At 54.3% G+C, this 20,786-nt stretch overlaps 1 protein-coding gene across 2 annotated transcripts in view; it reads left to right on the forward strand.

Moving 5' to 3' along the window:
- AGPAT4 (1-acylglycerol-3-phosphate O-acyltransferase 4) overlaps positions 1-20,786 on the forward strand; it is a 116,581-nt gene that overhangs the window by 89,959 nt on the left and 5,836 nt on the right. For both annotated transcript variants that reach the window (XM_059176600.1, XM_059176599.1), the window contains exons 3-7: positions 283-452; positions 14,254-14,415; positions 14,887-15,040; positions 18,395-18,497; positions 19,884-19,959. In XM_059176600.1, the coding sequence (XP_059032583.1) occupies positions 283-452; positions 14,254-14,415; positions 14,887-15,040; positions 18,395-18,497; positions 19,884-19,959 (665 nt within the window). The remainder of the gene's footprint in view (positions 1-282; positions 453-14,253; positions 14,416-14,886; positions 15,041-18,394; positions 18,498-19,883; positions 19,960-20,786) is intronic.

The following is a 20,786-nucleotide window of genomic DNA, read 5'->3' on the forward strand; positions in this document are numbered from 1 at the left end:
TCCCCAAGGCACTTAATCAAGCAATGCAAGTCGTTTGGCTTCTCCAAGCTTCCACTCCTTCCCTGGATCCTGCAGGGGAGTCTTTCTCATTCCGCTTCTGCTTCTAAACCATGTCAAGGATGGGGGCCTGGGCGGCAGCGATGCACACCTTGACCCTTACAAGTTGCTTTCTGCCCCAGCCGGGAGGGGAGAACCTGACTCCAGCCCCGCCCCGCAGAACCGAGCCTTGCTCACCACGCATGCACGAAATAAACGTTTGTCTGTTGTTGTGGTTTGTTCCAGAGCTGGTGATGTTGCTGGAGTGGTGGTCGGGCACGGAGTGCGTCATCCACACAGACCCCCAGGCCTACCCCAAGTATGGAAAGGAAAATGCCATCGTGGTTCTGAACCACAAGTTTGAGATTGACTTTCTCTGTGGTTGGAGCCTGGCCGAACGCTTTGGGGTGTTAGGGGTAAGTCGGATTCCCGTTTCCCCCTCGTTCACCGCTATGACTTGCCTTTTTGCTCTCGATCATTCAGGATTACAGAGGCATTTCCGGTTTCTACTGACGGAATGCTCTTCACCAGTGGCTTTGCATTCCCGCTTGGAATCAAGATGAACGTCTTCTAATGAGCAATAATGATACTGATTCGGCGATTATCACGTGCTAGATACGTTACACGCAATTTGTTTATTGACTCCTTGCAGAGACCTTTATGAATAGATGCTATATAGATCCCCTTTTTTAAAAAACCCAATTATAGAGGGTTTAAACCATCTGCTCGAGGTCCCACGGTAGACGTGGGTTTGGACTGGATTCATGGTTCGAGGCCACTCCGTGTCCTTCATCTCTGCTAAGGGACAGTGCTCACCCCTGCCTTTCCCTCTGTGTGGGCTTAAGAACGTGGAACCCCCAAGCCACAGAGTTTCAATGGCAGAATTCAGAATAAATATGAAATTCTGTGTCCTCCAACTAGTTGGACTTCTTGCATGCCTTTGGGGCTAGGCTCCCTTAACGGACTTTTGTCACCTCGGAAACGTCGAGGTGTGTCCTGGTCACACCTGGATCAGATAGCCATACCGAAGCTGTCTCAGTGGGGAGCTCTTGCAATGGGGCTTACACTGTGGGGTGGGGGAAGTTTGCACCTGAACTTGGGGTTCATGTTTTGCACGGGGAGCCACCCCTGCAGACAGCCGTGGTGTCTGCTCACGTCACGTTGTTTTTGGCAGACCAGGTGGGACACGTCAGGTGTTCAGAGTGGAGGAGGTAGAAGACCAGCAGAGGAGCTGGGGTGACGGAGTCCCGGGTCTGACCCAGAGGGGAGGCTCCGTGGGCTCAATCCCCATGGGGGGCCCCTTTGACTCGGCCAAGGAGACCCTTGGTGAAGGAGGACATATAGCTTGGGGCACATTTTGTATCTGCTTTTAAACACTGATGCACTTTTAAATTGGGGGCAAAAGGAGAGAGAAGAAAACGTGCTTAGAACCGAGTCCCCTTCACATCTTTGGGACCAAGGATAGTCCTTATGATGCCGTTAAACTATCAAAACTCAAGGGGGAGGTCTTTAGCCGTTTTTCAAGAAATGGAAGCAGTGAGTTCCATCACTGTTGCTGCCTTGAGACTTCTCGAAAGCTGCACGGCCTGTGGCTGAATCACTGAAAGGATTTCTAGGAAGGCAACAGGCCGTCCTGCCAACAGCGTTCTTTGTTTCCCTATTTATTCTTCCAGTTCCAACTCGGGATCTGTGTGCGCATGTGCGCTACGTGTATTTTCAGGAACAAGACGGAACATTCTAGCATCTGCCTTTCTCCATTTTAGAGACCCTGGGCAGAGAGCTCAAGTAGAGTTTTGTGGTTTTATTCTGTGCCAGAGGAGACATCCCCCGAAAATGTCCCTACCCGAACCCCACTGCGGATGCGGGTGACTGTGACTGGGCACCTCGCGTCTTTGCAGCCTGACTGCCAGCTCGTCGGTTCTCCTGCCTTAGAGCTGGACTTCCCTGCGTGCTGGTGTCCCACAGCCCTGGTTCTCCCTGGGTGCTTGAGCGACGGGTGGTGTTTCCCGGGCTGCCCATGTGGCTTTGAGAGGTGCCCGGGCTCCGAGTGTGAACGCGCACCCGGCCCAGGGCAGGAGGCTGGGGCACAGCAGGCGTACTGGACCTGCAGGCACCGGCCCGTCCACGTTGCCTTGGCAGCTCAATGACCACGAGCTGTTGCTGGGCGCTGTTCGCTGCGTGTACCCCATTCCTAATTCTTGTCACGTTATTACTGTTTACACTTCATCAATCAACTCCTAAAGCACTGGTTCCCGGATAGTAATGAGTAAGTCTGATTTCAGAGCTCTGCTTCTTACCCCGGGGGGGGGGGGGTCAGGAGGAAAAACTGCGGGAGCCTCAGGGCCCCGGGGGCCTTTACATCCCAAAATGACCAGGGCCACCTGGGACAGGGACCAGGCTTCCAGTCGCCTCCTGGCTTGTGGTCGTCACGGGCTCGTTCTGAGGAGTGGGAGCTGTCGGTACCCTCACTGGGTCAGGGAGGGACCTGGCAGGAACTAACAGCGTGCAGGCGGAGCAGCAGCTCACAGATGCCCGCGGCCTTGGGGAAACAGGCACAAAAAGATGGAAAGGGGACCCAGGCCAGGAGAGGGGACCCAGGTCTGAGAGAAGGTCCCAGGTCAGGAGAGGGGACACAGGCCCAGAGATGGAGATGCTTTCAGGGAGCGGGAACTCTACCTCCATGTCACTTAGGGTCTCAGGTCAGAGACTTTGGAGTCCTTGATGGAGTCACAGCTTGAGCACAGCGCTGAGACTGGGGAGGGCCACATGGTGGTTAGCGGGACAGCCATTCCGCCAACAGCACAGAGACGGTTCCCTTCTGTGATTCCGTAAGTGAACACCACAGTCACCGGGCTGCCTTTCTTACTATTGAAAACTGAGCAGCCAGGTTTGCTGGTGGAGGGGTGTGAGCACTGTCATCTGAGACTGTTCTAGAAGTTTGGAGGTTTAGGAGAGCACCAGGCTGTGAGGTAGACAGGTTGAAGCCTCAGATGGGGGTGACAGGTGTTCCCCTGGGGAACCCTACCCCGTGGGGCTTCTGGTTTTCTGGATTCTTGCTAATGTGCTTCCTGGAGCCCCGGAGTCCCCGCCAGGACTGGAGGGAGGGTCTAGACAGGGGCAGGAGGCAGCCACCTTCCCCTTTCTGCCAAGCTCCGTGCACCAGGCCGAGCGGTAGCTACACGTTCTGAGGACACTCCACGCTGGCCAAGGAGAGGCTGCCCGGTCGGGATCAGGGAGTCAACAGTGACCTCTTTCAGGGTCAGGGGCTGGGCCAAGTCAGGGGAAAGCTGCCAGACCCTCCTCCCAGGGGAATGCCCTGTCCCCGTGGCAGGGAACAGTTTCCATGCCTGCACGCTGCTGAAGCAGCTGCGGTCCAGCGACAGGCCATGATGCCGGGTGAGCTGCTCTGGCCCTTTCTAAGGTGGCCCGTCGATTCCGCCACTCTTAGGAGGACACGAAACAGCAGCTTGTTGTAGTCGTCGTTCAGCGGTACCCTTGGTCTTAAATCACCTTCTAAGAAAAGGCGCCTGATTGATCCCTTTTTAAAAATAGTGCGTGACATTGCGATCTTTCTGGACTCTGGGGAGCTAGCTTCTCAGGGGAGAAGGTTCCTCACGGGGCAGTTTCTGCCCACACACCTAACAGGCCAAGAGGAAGTAAGTTTAAATTGAAACAAGTGAAATTTTGCCAAAATTCTTGAGAATGGGGTAATATGAAATTGCTTTTAAGGGGAAAAATGATAGGATTTTCTTAAAAAGGAGAAAAAGGTCTTTAGAAATTTTATAAGCATCTGAGGCGCCACACGGTCATTCCCAGAGGCCCAGGTTCTCCTCGGGACTGGCTTTCCTGGCCCGGGCGCCAAAGGCTCTGGCTGTGAGCTTCACAGAACACGCCGACTCTTTCCTCCCTGGGGAGGAGCACGGCCTGCGGACAGTTGAAAGTCCGTTTCTCACAAACTGTGGTGTGCGGTGCTGAGCCTTGGGGTTTCCGAAGCTTCTAGTGTGTCGGTGTACCGCGGTAGATGAAACACATCTGTGTCACTTCACTGCGGTTGCGGCTTACAGTAGGCTCCCCACGATCGCGTTTGTGGGGTCCTCCAGCGGCACCTTTCCCCGGTGGGCGCTTGGCACACAGCGGCCCCTACGGTCAGTGGTCACCAGCGGGTGAAGGCGGTGCGACCCGGAGGTCGACCTGGAGGCCCCTTGCAATATTTCTCTTCAGATCGTTCAAGAGGTCGGATATGTCATATCTATGGCAGCGTGACAAGCCACCAAATAGAGCCGCCGTAGGCAGTGGGTCTTACCGCAGGTTGTGTGGTCTGGGATTCAGGCGCAGCTCCGCGGCGGGTCCTGGCAAGGGGTCCTCCTGAGGTCACCCTCGAGCTGCCGGCCAGGGTGGTGGTCTCCTCAGAAGGCTCACCGGGCCGGCCACCTACCTCCACACCCATCCCTGTGTTTGTTGCCAGGGATGTGTGTGTGTGTGTGTGTGTGTGTGTGCACGTGTGTGTGTATGTGTGTGTGTTTTCTGTAGAAAACACTGCGAGGCACTGTAAGATACAAAGATGGGTGTGAAAATACAGTCCTTGCCTTCAGTGACTTTCTAATATCCGAGGAGAAGTGAAGAAGAGACATGAGCGCCTGTCACAGGACACGGGGTTGGAGGGAGCAATGACATTGGGTTGACTCTGCTCACTTGGGGCGACACCAGCATACTTAACCACAGACCAGTCGGCCCTATGGCACCATTCTGGGGGCCCCCGTCATTCCCAGTGCCCCCCTCTTTGTTAGGTGAGGAGGGCCTGGAGGGCTGCGGGACGAGCTGGGGTCACTGTGGTAAAGGTGGAAGATGGGGGGGCAAGTTTTGGTGTTGGGGGCAGCTCTGTTTACCAAACTGTGGGGAGGAAGTTCGATAGTTTCACAACTGGTGTCCTGTTCTGGTGCTTAGGAGCCCATGGACTTTTGGCCGCCAGGGACACAGGAAACTTCCAGAAGGTGATAACATTGGAACAAGTCCTTGAGGGCATGCTATTAGAATCAGTGGAAGACTGATGTGAAGGGATGATTACGAGGCAGCGGACGGAGGCGGGGAGACCGTGGGTGGCACGGCCCATCCTGAGCAAGCAGGCGGGCGCCATGTTCCTGGGCCGCACGGACGGGCTCCTCGCTCTGGGCCTGGCCAAGCATGCATGTCAGCGGTCCCGCTCACTTCACTGGCCCCCGCGCAAGGTCCCTGTGGGCTGGTTTCAGACTTACTGAGGGGTGTGGGCTGCTGCTGTTTTGCCGAACTCTCCTGGCTTCTCGGTAAAATGACCTGCAGATACCCTCACACCCCAGAAAAGCTCCCAGGAGCTGAAACTAGAACAGAACCCCAGCCGCTGGGGTTCTGAGTTAATTTTGCCAAGACGCTTCCGGTCCTTGATGTTAAATATGATGCTTTCTGTGAAAGGTGACGTATTTCCAAAAACCAGCATTTCTTCAGGTTTGATTGTGGAAGGATCGCTTTTCTCCCTAAAGGTTTTTCGCAGGAAAAATGTCAACGCAGAATTGTTTAGAAAGGCTACACGAATGTGATTTCCTATAAACCTCTGCCAGTTTTAACATCCTCCAAACAGTGGGTTTCCTTGGTCTTGTTTTCGAACACGTAAAACTTAGCAGAAAAGCAGACAGTCTGAAAGATGAAACTGTGCGTTCCGGCTCAGATATTGAAAGCAATTCTTTCTTTTCCCCTCTGCTTACTCCAGAACAATTCTCTCCTGAGGGTGGCAGGGGAGGGAGAGATGTGTAGGCAAAAAACTGTGCACAATGTCTTAGCGTCCCACAGATGTGGACTTGAACCCTGGCTCCTGCATTGTGTGACCTTGGGGAGGTTATCTGACTTTTCTGAACCTCAGTTAATAATTCCCATTGCGCTGTTGTAAGGGCTTCATGAATAGACAGGGCTCACTGCATATATGTACTTGTTTAATGAATATGATCCTAGCTCAGGTGCCTTGCACAAGTAGGTGTGCAATAGTGCTTAGTTTGCTTGACCTCATGAGCTCCCCTTCCCTGAGTCCTTTCTTGCAGTGAAAAAGAGGACAAAGTGCGGAAGACCGAAGAGAGAGCAAATGTTTTACGACACGGGATTTAACCATTTCCCCGCAGCTAGATGTCAGCCGCGCGGCTGACATCCAACATCCTTATGCAAAGCAAAGTGAGCTTACGCTGTTCTGTCGCCGGTCCTTCACGCGTGTGTCAAGTTCCTGTTGGCTACAGAGAGATGGGAATTTTTTAGATGTGGAGAAGTGTTTCTCCTTTTTAAAGATTTTATTTACTTATTTGAGAGAGAGAGAGAGAGCAAGCATGGGGAGTGGGAGGGGCAGAGGCAGAGGGAGAAGCAGACTCCCCGCCGGGCAGGGAGCCCTGATGTGGGGCTCGATCCCATCACCCTGGGCTCACAACCGGAGGAGAAGGCGGATGCTTAATGAACTGAGCCCCCAGGCACCCCTAGATGTGGGGAAATGTCTTATGTTTTCTTTTCCATCACATACACCTGCGGCTCTGGTTACTCGGCTCTGTTACGGTGGGTTTGCCTCACCCTCGATGCCAGGATCCTATGAGTGCGTGGAAACCTGGTCCCCACCCCACCCTCCGTGGCTTAACCAGCAGCATCTGTATTGCACTCGGGCACCACCCACTACACTGAGAGTGGGCGGGGACGCCACTGTGGGCCGCCAAGTAGTCACCCACCAGGTGTGCTGGGACCTGGCGTGAGGCCGATAAGGAAGCCGAGAGAAGGGTGAGGGCGTGAGACGCCTTACAGACCCGGCAGCCGGGTGCAGCACCGGCCGAGGAAAGGGGTCAGTAGCTCCATGGAAGTACAGCGGCGTCCTGAGTTCGTAACCGAACAGATCCCTGGAGATGCTGGTGTGCGCTCTAGTTTTAAAGTGTAGTGCTGAGTTAGACACACCAAGGTATTTTTAATTTTTAGTAAGCTTTTATTTATTTATTTGAGAGAGCGCGTGTGCAAGAAGGAGCAGAGGGAAAGGAACCATCAGACTCCCTCCCAGTGTGGGGCTCCGTCCCAGGACCGTGAGTTCCCAGCCTGAGCTGGAATCCGGAGCTGGACGCTTAACTGACGAAGCCGCCCAGGCGCCCTGGTCTTTTTCACGAAGCAGGATCTTCTGGCAATGTCTTTAACAAGCCAGGGTTGGATTACACCAACGGATTGTAAATCCAGACTTGCTTAAAGCAGCAATAGCATCGGGCTTCCTCCCTACTCTCCCTGCAGGCCGCAGCCGACCTTCAGAGCCTGGAACCAGCTCTGACTCCGCAGGGTCCCCAGTAACTGCTCCCTCTTTGTCACAGCCCATCTGCTAACATGCCCAGGGCGCTCCCACTTCCCTGTCTCCCTGGGCTTCCTTCCACTGCTTAGCAAACACCCGCTGGCCACAAGGTGCTGGCAGTAGCTCTGTTACCTTCTGCTCTTGCAGGGCCCTGGTCTCCCAGCCCCGCCCCTGGAATTCCTTCTGCTCTGTCTCTCCCTCTGCCCAGGCCTAAGGTCACTCCGGGAAGGACTCAGGCTGGCCATTCGGACAGAAGCTGGGAAGGGGACTCCAGGATCTGTGCTCAGGAAGGGGGAAGTGGACATTGCCTCCTTTCTCATCTGTTTTATCAGGAGCTCTGACCGTGCTGAGCAGAGTCAAGTGTGACAAGTTCCCAATGTTTAAGAGTTTCCTTTGTCCCCAGATGCCCTTTCCCCACTCCAGATCTGCACACCAGGCAAATTAAGAGGCGTTTGGGTTTGGTCAGGGGATGGAGACTTGGGTGGGGGAAGTGGCGATCAGGGCGGGGGAGCTGGGAGGGCTCTGCTCCACCTCCATAAATGGTCCACGTTTGTTCCCAGGCGGAGAGAGATGAATCCTCGGAGAGTGGTTTTGTTTCATGCTTGTCTTAAGCATTTCCCCTGTGGCCGTGACTAATTGTGGCACTGTGCTCGCGCTCGTTTTGTTTTCTGATACTCTGGAGGTTTTTCTGGGAGCATAAGGTCCCCAGCATTTTCTTTTTTGGCATCAGAGAAGGGAGACAGACAGTGAGAGAGTGACGCAAGCAGAATTAGGCCACCTGTATGTTACTCTCGTGGGCACAGATGGCGTGCGCACACACGCGTGCACACATGGCTCGTGATTCTGAGCTCCGTCTTACCCCTGCCTTTTACTGTGGTGAGGGACTCCACTTCAGAGACACACTCCGGCCCCGTCTTTTCCAGACTTGGACCCACCTCCTTGGCCACAGACCATGTCTATTCAACAGCTTACAGGTTTCAGGGGCAGAAGTAACGCGGCATTGGTAGCTTTCTGTTTCTCTCCTCCCGCTAGACGTTGAGCGTCCCAAGGCCATGAATATTCACCTTCATCGTGGCGTCCCCACCCGAACCAGGGCCTGGCACAAAGGAGGTATTTAGCAGACACTTGTTGCACGGGCAGAACAGTTTTGAGGTTAAAGTTCACATGTCACACATCAAAAAAGAGGCTGAACTGTTGGCTGACTGGCTAGTCCTCTGCACTGATGGGGCCCAGCTCATGGGGGAGAAAAATTCAAAGGGTAAAATGTGGATGTTTTAATCTGCTTTCCAAGTGCCATGAAAAGACCCCATGCAGGCATTTTATATTTAGTAGAAATCAATGATCTTGGGTGAATCCAAATGACGCACTGTGACCGTACCGATAAACCTTCAGGAATGGCCATGTGTTCGGAAGCCAGAAGGAGGTATTTGTGCCAGCAGCATGTTGACCAGGGACCATCCTACTGGTGAATGTTAGTCCCTAACTGTGTTTTCTGCCGGCACCTCCGGAGCGGTCAGAGGAGGCGGGAGCATCACAGAAAGGTGGCTGCGCAGGATGCCCTACCAGCTCCAACCGTCCTACGAACTCAGCTTTAACGCTAAACATTTTCATCTTAGTAGCTGGCAGGGGGCCTATTAGAGAAAAACCTTAGAAAGTCCCAGTTCTGCTCATTTTTCATCACGGAGGCTGTGAAGCTGACACAAGTGAGGCGAGAGCCACATCATCTCAGGGTCGGAATTACTGGATCTCAATGCATCTTCAGAACAGTTCTTTCTAGCACCACGTGGTCTCTGCACAGGGGTTGACCAGTTGGCTGGAGGCGTTGAAGAGGTTCATGGGGTGTCAGAGGGGTCACAGGGTTTGCTGTTTCCCTGAGCAACTGGGTGGTCCCAACTGCACTTATGGGCTGCTCAGCTAGATTGACTGGGCAGCTGTGTAAGACTGCTCTCCCCCTCTCTCTCTCACACACACACACCCTTTCTCTCTCACACACATACTCACTCTCACACACACAGTGTCTCTATACACACGCAGTCTCTCTACACACATGGTCTTTCTACACACACAGTCTCACACATACACACTCCCCCCCACACACTATCTCACACACACTCTCACATAGTCTCTCTCTCCACACACACAATCTCTTTCACACATACTCTCTCACACACACCCTCTCCACAGTCTCTCACACACACATACTCTCCCTCACACACACACTCTCTCACATAAACACTCACACATGCTCTACAAACGCATAGTCTCTCTCTCACACACCTACTTATACACACTCTCTCCCACATACTCTCTCGCACAGTCTCTCTCTCACACACACTCACTCACTCTCACAATCTCTCTCATACACACACCCCTCTCACCCACACATACTCGTTCTCTCACACAATCTCTCATACACACCTACTCCCTCTCTCACAAACACACCACACACACACACACACACACACACACACACACTAATGTGAATCATGTCAGTGATGCCCTTCAACTACCAGAAATGGCCAAGCTCTTGCTGTTGTGGGTTCCTCATAGGAAGTTGTATTTCCTATGAAAATTTTTTATTTTCCAGACGTGCTAATGTCTACATGGGCTTGTGGTAAATCAAACTCTCTCAGATCTACCCTCAGAATAAATCCAGAATTTGCATTTTGGGTCTGTGGGACTAATGAAAACAAATCTTCCCAGTAAATCCTCTCAGATCTACCCTCAAAATAAATCCAGAATAAATGAAACTGATAATTGTTTTTATACATTATTTCCTGAAGGCATTACCGTCCACACATAGAAACCTTTGCTTAGCCTGGGATGGTCATGCTATCGATGGCATATTTCCTGGAGGAATGTAAGCATATTGGAGTAGTAAGTTTCTAGTCTCTTGGTCTTAAATGAGGGAACCCCTGTGACTCTCTCAGCACACTGCTATCAGGGAGTGCTGGAATTCCTGCAGATTGCTACCATATGCTAAAGCATAGGTTAGGAAATGGGTTGAATTGAGAATGACGTTTAGCCCCTGTTCTTACTCTGTGGTGGTAATAACAGCTATACATCGAACACCTGTTGTCAGGTCCTCAACTCAACACCTTTATATACGTTTCCATATGTTATTAAATCTTCAAGCAACACTTTGAGGTAAGTATTCCTTTCCTCATAATACAGCTGTGGAAAATTGAGGCCCAAGAAGGTTAAGTCTCTGGACCAAAGTCACACAGCTGGGCCATGGTAGAGCCTGATCAAAGTAAGGACTGATTCCAAAGCTTTCCAAATCCTGTTATCCCTGCTGAGGGAAGGAGATCAAAGAAATGACCTTTGATTTGAAAGGCAAAAGTTTCTACCTTAATATTTTAAAACATATCTTAAAACAAATAACCATAGTTGACATCAAGGGTTAGGCCTAATGAGAACATCCCAAACTTTAAGGTTGAAAGATGTATTAATTCAACATAGAAACAGAAATATCTCCTCTGTTCCTTTTGATCATCATCGAATGGGCTATTTTGATCTAGTCTCACTTACGTTCCAGAAGCAAATGGTTGAAATGTGCTGATGTCAACCACTTCTTAAAAGGGGCATTGTTAGAGGAGCACTGCAAAACATTTTGATGATAAAAAACAGGAAAATCTAATAAAACAACAACAACAAAATCCCTTCTGATTTGACTGCTCACCTATAGCTACTGTTATTTTCCTGTTTTCCTGTAGTCATAATCAGACTCTAGACTGAGCTTTGATTCCAGACCTTTAAAAATTTAGTATTATATAATAAGCATTTTCCCCAGTGATTAAATATTCATTGGAAATAAATTTTAGTGGCTCTAAATCAAAGGTTAACAAACTTTGTAACCAGTAGGGTAGTGAATATTTTCGGCTTGGTGGGCCATATTGCCTCTGTCACAACTGTTCGACTCAGCTGTTGCGCCGTGAAAGCAGCCATGGGCAGTGGGTACGCAAGAGAGTGTGGTTGTGTTCCAATAAAACTTTATTTATAAAAACAGGTGGGGAAGCTGCTTTGGCTCACAGGGCACAGTAACGGCTCTGTAATATCACATACGCACTGTGCATACAGTCTGTCATTCAGACTGTACATAACTCAGTGAGCTCTTCTACTGTGGGGCGCTTAGGTGATCTGCAGTGCTCTCTCCCACACAGTTCAACAGCGATGGACATGTAGGCTCCAAGCTCATCTCTTTGGTCTACACATAGATCCCACATCACTGTCAAAGTTCCATTTCCTCTTAGCAGTGGGTTATCAAAGACTAACCGCTAAGACCCACTGGGGGCTGGTGGGATTATTCCATTAATAGGAAATACCCCCTGAGAGTGCTTTCCCCACCAGACAGCTAGGATGGACCACATGAGGCTACTCACCTTCCTAGACCCGTGGCTGCGACCTTACAGGACCTGATTTCCTTCTTGGTTATAGAACAGATCATCTTTTAGAGTCCCTTCATGTCATTGCAAAGTATTTTTGGAACGAGTTCAGGAATATGTAATTTTTGTACACAGTCCTAACCAGCCAAGGAGGTAAGTTTAGTTCACCGGTGAGGATTTTCTATCTTTTTTCATCTCACAGGCCGAGAGTAGGGAGTTCATGGAAGCACGGAAGCAGAGAGCCTGAGAACATCCCCGCTGACAAGAGGAGCGGGGCGAGGGAAGGCCTCCGGGGCCTCCCACGACCTGAAACCTGGCAGTGGACACACGCTGATCGGCTTTTAAATGCTCCTCTGGGCAGACTGGGGATTCCCAAGGCAGTTTGGTTTTGTGCTCTGAGTGACAGGCACTTCCTTCTCATTTATAGCGCAAGAAAGCACCGGTCAGGATAATTAGTTCATGCTTTTAGGATTTAAAGTAACTGCATGTTGAGAAGGAAAAAGCCGACTGTAGGAGAGATTTTTACCCGTGAAGTGACTGATCTCTGTCACAGGCCCTCATTCGCTCAAGGTGTGCAGAAACCCCATGGTTTGGCCATGAAGCCATTCGACCCATCGCCGGGCTGTAGCCAGACGCATCCTGGGTTGGCGCAGCAGCTCCAATGGCCTCGGCATTTCTAGCCTGTTATCCCAGGGTCAACATGTGATGTCAAAGCAGTGACACACTCTGCCACCATGTTCATGACAGAAAAAATGGCCAGGCCTCCTGGCCGTCTCTCTTTCTGTCACGGAGCAAAGTCTTCCCAGAAGCCCCAGAACACCTGCACCGTAGCAGAGCCCTGAGCCACCTCAGGAGCACTGGGTCAGAGGCCCACACTCAGCTAAGAGGCCCCAGGGACACCAGGCTGAGGTGACGTCCCTCATGGTCACACCCACAGCCTGAACATGTTGCCTTTGGAGTAGAACTAAGGCTGTAAACGAAAGAGGAGGGGACAGTGGCTGTGGGGTAGGCGGCTCTGCGTGTCTGGCCCTGCGCTTTGGTGGGCAGAACGTTTCTCACGGACTGTGCCCTGCAGCAGGCCTCGTGGCCTAAAGTCTCTGCTTCCCCAGCTGTTGGCTCTGTAGTTCCGGGCAAGTTACTCAATGTCTCTGAGCTTCGGTTTGATTTTCTATAAAATGGGGGGAGGGAGGATGTCTATGCCTTTGGATATCAAATGGAATAGGATTTATATACGTGCATCGCCCGTGCCTGGCACACAGGAAGCCCTCCCCGCACCGGTACCGCCAGCGAGTTCTCGGACCTGCTGGGACTGGCCTCGAGGTCCTCTGGGGGCAGGCCCCGGCTTTGACGGCTTGGTTCTCTTCGAGAGAGGACTTGCATGTTGGGTCTGTGGGACTAACAAAAACAAAACCCATCCAGACTCGGAGACACTAACTGAAAGCTGTCTTTCCCGCGCGGGGGAAGAGGTTCACTGTTGGGTTTGTGACGTAGAGGGAGCGAGTAGCTGTTCATGGCTTCCCCAGCCTGCGCAGGTGGGTGGGCGGCTACGGCCCATCGCTCTTCACCGAGCTGCAGCTGCGTCGTGATTGCGGACGTGACAGGCCTCCCAGGTTCAGGGCAAAACTAGACAGTTGTCACCAAGAGCACCGCTAAGCCTGCCTGACCGTCCAGATCACTGCCTCTGTCACCTGTGCCGTCGATCAAGGACAGCCATCTCAGAGAGTATCTTGACCAATTCCAAAATTAAGGGTGAAAAATATAGAATCCAACCCACTAGATGAAAAGTGGTTTTTCTGTCTCCCCACTGTGCCCCATCCCCCGACACCCCGATCCCTGCTCTCCTCCAGGCCGGTGCAGACCGTGAAGCCTGGCCCAGCTAGGTGGCGGCCTGCGCCGAGCAGCCCCAGGGGCCAGCCTGTGGGTGGGCCAGGTCCTTGCGTCGTGAAGTCAGCCTCGGGCAGTCTCAGGTGGACGTCCCAGCCGCACTGCCAGCCTTGGAGATGAGTCAGGGAGGGGACAGGTGGAGACCCTCCACCATGATCTGGGGGCCTCCGCTCAACCAGGCTCCCCCATTTTGCAGCGCCACGACCCAGAGAACCCTCCAGACCCCATTCGCTAGTCTGTGAAAGGAGAATGATGTCCGCCCAGCCGGCGGGATCCAGTGTGGCCGAGGACTGAGAGCCGGAGAGAGTTCGGTGTTAAAACTGCCAGACCGGCTTGGAAAATGACCCGAGCATCTCTGAGATCCTTCAGTGTCTTTCATTGTTCCCAACGCCGCCCCGATGCCTACCCCCCCCCGCCCCCAACGAAGGCCCTCTCCCCTCCCCCCTGCTGTGCAGACTTCGCACAACCTTGGCCTCTAGTTGACGGGGCAGAGGCTCCAGGGTCAGTGGCTTCTTGCTTCCCTGTGCTCTGGAACCATCCTGCTAGGCCTCTGGACAGCATGTCCGCTGCTCTTTTTCTGGTAACATCTCCATGAATCACCGTGGGCCCCCATCTCTGTTTCAGGGCTCCAAAGTCCTGGCCAAGAAGGAGCTGGCCTACGTCCCGATCATTGGCTGGATGTGGTACTTCACGGAGATGGTCTTCTGCACGCGCAAGTGGGAGCAGGACCGCAAGACCGTCTCACAGAGCTTGCTGCACCTCCGGGATTACCCTGAGAAGTATTTTGTACGTCACACCCCGAGGAGCCGCGTGCCCGGCCCCAAAGCAGTCCCGCGTGAGCAGCCGGGCGGGCCCCACACCCGTCCTGTGACCTGCCCGCCTGGCCCGCCGCACCGACCCACGCTACCCCGTCCGGCTCTTTGAACTAACGGGGGCAGAAACAGTCCTCAGAACACGCTTGTTGCACACGCACTCAGGATGCTCCTCTCACACTCACACTCAGAGGCTCTTGTCCTGCTCACACACACCCCGCTCACTCCTCTACGATCCTCCACGGTCAGCTCCTGTAGGAGGAGGCCCAGCCTCCGGGCCCCACCCCGAGGTGGGGGGCGGCCGTAGCTGCGGGGCCCAGCCCTGCTCTGGCCATAAGGGCTCCTGTGGGACCGCGTGTGACTGGGGTGGATGATGGACGGAGCGTGACCCAGGGCCGCGGCGGGAACCGAGGGCCGTGCGTGACCTTTGCGCTGTTCCTTCCAGTTCCTGATTCACTGTGAGGGCACTCGGTTCACGGAGAAGAAGCACCAGATCAGCATGCAGGTGGCCCAAGCCAAGGGGCTGCCCAGCCTCAAGTACCACCTGCTGCCTCGCACCAAAGGCTTCGCCATCACCGTGAGGAGTTTGAGAAATGTAGGTAAGGAAGATCCCGGTGTCCCCCGCCCCCCGCAGCGAGGAGCCCCAACCCCAGCACCTCGGGCAGCGCGTCCCCATGATGGTGGCCGGTAGCTAGATGGGGGATGGAGGATGGCTAGCCAGGATCCAGGCTGCTGCCTGCTCTCTGTCTCTGTCTCTGGCTCACACACTCTCTCCTGGGCACACACCCCCCACCCAAGCACGCTGAGCAAACACTGCCCTCTACTGCTCAGTACCGGAACTGCAAGGCTGTGGTGACCTTGGGGAATCCCTGGGTCCCTCTTCACCGGGGCCCACCCCTGGGTTCAGCCTGACCCCACACCTCGTTAGCCCAGGGTTTTGGCGTCCTTTTGCTTTGTCTGGCATTTCTTGCCCATCTCTTGGCACCGGCTGCCTCCAGCTGACGAACTCTGTGACCTTACCATCTGCGCCGGCTGACCCCGAATCACCCTGGGAGAGAGTCAGAAAGCGGGCTCTTCCCTCTGGCCGCACCTGCTTTGCCCCTCCTCCTCTGACCCCGCGAGGCGAGGCAGGCAGGGCGGCGGGCCTTGGGTTGGAGGCAGCTCCGAGGTCACACGGGTGTCCCCATGTCTTCCCGCGCCCCCCCCCCCCCCCCCCCCGGGCCAGGCGCCACCTTGGCCGGAGTCCCGGGATGGTCAAGCAGCCTCTCTTTGCGCACGGTCGTCTGTCTTCGGGCCCCCAGGTCTCCTCTCCCTCTTGTGAGCCAAGGGATCGGAGTGGCGGGCGAGGGGTCTCCTGCGGCGCTGCCCCCCCGGGCGACCACGTGCAAATCCGCCTCCTCTGGGCGCCCGAGCCCGTGGCCGTGAAGCTGCTGGGTAGCAGGGCAGGTGCGCCGAGACACCCCCGTCCCGCCCTCCTGCCCGCGGTCCGCGAGCTGACCCGGCTGTCTCCTGCCCAGACATCACCCCGCTAGTCCTCCGCACCCCTGCACACCCCTCGCCGGGGCTTCGGCAATGAGGCCGCTCGCTCCCTCCGCTCGGCCTCCCAGCTGTCTGCCTGCGGAGCCCCGGATGCACCCTCTGGATTCACCCCAAAGATAGAACCTGCCCGTCACTGAGCTCCCTGTGGTCCCAGCAACCCGGGTGGAGGTCGCCTGTCGCCTGTCCCTCCTCCAGCCGCTTGCATCCTGCACCGCCCAGCAGGTCCGAGCTGGCTCCCCACTCCGCGGGCTGCAGGACCCTGGGCGCACCACCTCGGACGCTTGTAAGAGCTGCAGGGAGGGTTCAGTGAGAAAACAGGCAGAGGACCCAGCCTGAGGCCTGGCCTGTAACGGTCAGATGTGGGCTGTGGGTCGGAGCCCCCACTGAGCCTGCTCGCCTCACCTGGGCGCCTTGCTGGGGGTGCCCAGCTACTGGGTCCGGCTTTTCCCGTTGGCTTCGGGCCCTGGCTGAGCTTGGCCCGAGGCTGCAGCAGTCCAGGCAGCAGGGTAGGCTGTGTCCCCCTGCCCCGAAATAAAGAGCTGCCCTCCAAGGGCACTTCGGATTCGCCCCCAACGCAAGCTCACCCCATAGGGCCTGGCGAGAGAGTACTGGCCAGATCTAATGAAGGAAACTGTTTATTTCCAGTATACAGACGAGGAAGTTGGGGCTTGGAGAGAATTTAAGGAACTTGTTCCGAGTGGCTCGGCTAGGACACAGAGTCTGGGGCTCAGAGGCTGGGGCTCGGGCTCCCCTCCTCAAGGGCTTTGCAGGCAGGTGGATTTAGCGATGGGCTATTTTATCTCCCCTCTTGAGCTTGCCCCTCTGGCAAAGGAGGAAATCGTGCAAATCATCAGTTGCTAGGCGGTCGTCTGGGGACCCCTTGTGGCTGCCCCCCAACCCGTCCTTGATTGACCAAATAGGCCCTTTCCGTAGTGTACATCAGGCTCCTGTGTAAGAGCCAGTCTGGAGGGAGGCGTTGGAAACCCACTGAACCGCATCAGCTCCATGTCCCTTTCTTACTCTCAGACCTGTGACCCCATGGCCACCTGCATACAGCCTAAGTGCCTTTTCCTATAATGCCCACAGAACGTGGTGAACACCGAGGCTGCTCTCCAGCAGCCCCACTCTGTCCTTGGAGAGTGACGCCTCCCCCACCGAGAGACAGCCAGCCTCCAGTCCCAGGAGAGGAAGGGGCTGTCGTCTGGCTTGCCGGGGGTTGGGAGCCACCCCCCAGCATTCCTGCGAGCCAGCAAGGGAGACCCCGGCCCCTCCTTAGCTAGGATGAACGAGCTGGCAGTGGGCCTCCTGCAGACCCCACCAGGGCCAGGCAGCAGGTTGAAGATAATGGATGGTGGTTTTCTGGCTGATTTTTGAATCTGGTTCTTCATATCCCCAACTAGACCAAGAGGACCCTGCTGTCACTCTCCCTCCCGCTCTGTGAATAGTAACCGCCCGTAGGCCGAGCTGTCCGTGAAGTATGGGGCTCACAATCTATTATCACGGAGGGCCAGGCCCCGGGGGACACGCAGACTCCTGCCGGCTCAGCCGCCGTGCAAGGAAGGGATCGTGTGTCCCCTTCTCCAGGGAGCCGGGCTCAGGGCGGCTGAGCGGCACGTCCAAGGGAGGGTCCCACAGGCACCAGGCTGACTTCCTAACTCGTGCTCTTCCCACTGTCCTGTCCTGTCATCCTGTGTCCACACTGTACTTCTGTCCCCTCATGGTCATTCACACACTCCCACCCTCCACGCACTGGAGCCCGGGCCAGGCCCCGCGGCCCCGCAGTACACGCCGACGTAACTCGGGCCGCCAGGTCAGCTCACCGTTGGGCAGAGGCACTGACCTCACGTGTTCTGCTTTGCTTCTCAGCTCCGGTTCCGTGGACTGTGGTTCAAGTCCTTAAGATGTCTCCAGCGTCTTATTCTAATTTTGTAGCTATCTTACTTCTCTAGGGGGAGAAATTGCTTATAAAATGCTTATGCCACCATCCACTCAGACACATTCTCAGGTAGTAGGCTCTAGACTGGCTGGTCTCATGTCTGACTCTGTCTAAATGTCGGTACTTGTTAGAGAACTTCTAGACGGGACACCGCAGGGTTGCTTTAAGCTGTTCCGACCTCAGTAATAACTCTTTTCTCAGTTACTGAGTTACAGTCTACGGCCATACCACCCTGAACGCGCCCGATCTCGTCAGTTACTGAGTTACAGTGTTTTTCTGGTTACAAAAGGTGATGTGTGTTCAATGTAGGGCATTTGGACAGTATAGAAAAGCATGAAAAAGGACAGAACCCCGTCACGCCGCCGTCCTGAGATAGCCAGTTAGCACATCTCATTGTTGTTTTCCAATGTGTATCTGCGAAACAAAATTGGGTTCACACGCTATATACTGCTTTGTATTTGTTTTATTTTTTTTATAGTTTCAGCTGTATATGACTGTACACTCAATTTCAGAAATAATGAAAATCCAACACTGTTGGGGGTCCTAAATGGGAAGAAATATCACGCCGATTTATATGTCAGGTAAGTTGGTTCCATTTCCTTTCCAAAACAGAGAGAGCCCATCAAAGTAATTAAATCACAAACGGCCTACAACCCTCTTTCCAGGGAAGTCTGTTTAGTGTTTTCTTGTCTGTCATCTGTCATGAAGTGAACTTCACAGACTGTATTTATATTAGGAGCTCAAGACACACAGCGCTCATGTCAGTAATCAGGGAAGCCTCTAATTTCTGATTCCCTCAGACCAATTCATACTCATCACAGAGCTCAGGTTGGACAGACTGAAGACAGCATTTTATAGTTACTTTGAGACTGAGTATGAAGAGATGATAATACTGACCCCTCTTCTTGGAGGATGTGTCTACGATATACAGATGTACACAGACAAGAGCGTGTGTAATTTATAGGGAGGTCTAGGAACAAATGGAGAGCATTTCAGCGCTATCTTACTTCTGTGTTACGTCCCAAGCCATTACTGAAAAGACTTCCCATGGTATTAGACACACCCGTTCTCTTGGCCCGTTGCATCAGCTTACAGAACGGGCCTCACCCTGGGCTTCTGCAATGCCATCGAGACGAGTGGGAAGCGATCGAAAGATGCTGCCATCCGCCAAACGCAGCGGGGACTCGAGCATAAAACCCCGCGCGACGGGGCTGAGGGACGGTACTGGTTTCCTGTGCACTAGGTTGTCTTCCCAGAAGGCTAACAAAGATGATCTGACATGGCTGCTCTTGGGGAACCAGCCAAGTGTTCTAGAACATTCTGATTATTTTTTCAAAAGACTTCACAGATACTGAAGTGCAACACAGGACGATGTCAATTCAGGGGCTGGTCGTCACCATGGGGCTGGAGAGAGGTTTCGGTGGACTGACAGCCTGGATTAAACAGCCTTCTTGCCGGAGCGGACCCGAATTCCCCCTTTTGAATAGGAAAGAAGTGTCCTAATCATGCCTGTGTCCTAAAGCTGCGGTCGGCAGTTTGCCTTACTCTGCAGTTGAAGGCACTTGAGGGCAGGAAAACCAGCCTTCCCGAGGCAGGCCTTCTCCCAGAGGTAGAGGAGGCTTTGCCCCCTGAGCACTTAGACACCCGGCAGGAGCTCTACTCAGTGGCCAGCTGGGCCCCAGGTATTTGGGGGAGCCCGGAGCGTGGGAGATCTCGTACCCACAGGGCCACCTCTCCGGTAACTTCTTCCCCAGAGCACACACAGGCATGGGGCGTGAAGAGCCAAAACCACAGCACGGGGGCCACGGAAGCCGGTGCCCTCACAGCCCGGAGGGAGGACTGTGCCGCTCCCCACGCTTCTCCTCGCAGTGCAGGTTCCCTTGCAAAGCGCTACAGGCTTTCTCGTGCTTTGCCTCAATGGCGTCTGGCACCAGTCTCCTCCCTGCTGGCTGTTCTCTGCTTTGCAGGCGGATCCCTCTAGAAGAAGTCCCAGAAGACGAGGACGAGTGTTCAGCCTGGCTCCACAAGCTCTACCAGGAGAAGGTCAGTGCAGCGAGGTTGGGGGTGGGGAGACTCTGCGGGATCCAAGGACCTGTTTTGTGGGTGCACCATGGGGGCCTCTGGGAGCTGGTAGTGGCGACGAGCCTTTCTCCGTCCGTGTGAGACCCCACACTCCGGTTCGTTACTGCCCTGGGGCTGACACTCTGCTTGGCAAGGGGGGAAAAGAATAGAGCAAAATGGGTTTAAGGGGGCTTCATGGCAAGAAAGGAGGGTGCAGTGGACAGAACAGGAAGCGAGGCCCCTCACAGCCCGTGTCTACGTAGGAAAAGTAGCCTCTGGTTCTTGGGGTCTGGAGGGTTCTTTTCAGGAAACGTGTATGATCCCGATGGCTGCTGGGCCTACAAGGTGGCTGCCTGTAGGGTCTCAAACGCCCCCCAACCCAGGCAAGACAGAAGGTCTCAAAACCATCCACACCGGCAAGACGGAGGCTTGCAAGACTCCGCCTCGGCTGGGCTCAGTCCCCACGCCACCTTTCCTTCCTCCGAGCAGGGCCCTATCTCCACCGGCTCCTCTCCTCGGCGGCACGGGCAGGGGCAGGGGCAGAGGGACTCACGTGCTTATGGCTCTCACTGCTTCGTCTCAGGAAGGAGAAAAGGTCAGTGTCCAGCTAGTGAGGAAGGCGTTTTATGACTGCATTTCTGCCCACAGAGACTTATTTCTGATTCATCCTATGTTTTGAGGCCAAACCGGCCTCGAATCGAGCACGTTGAGTGGGATGCAGATTTCCTGTTGCCGAATTCCATCGGTACGGACGAGGGGGTCTGCCTCTCCCCACTCCCCTAGAGAAGATCGTCACTAGAGCTCTACGG

The sequence above is a fragment of the Mustela lutreola genome, chromosome 6, assembly GCF_030435805.1.
Source record: "Mustela lutreola isolate mMusLut2 chromosome 6, mMusLut2.pri, whole genome shotgun sequence".
NCBI lineage: Eukaryota > Metazoa > Chordata > Mammalia > Carnivora > Mustelidae > Mustela > Mustela lutreola.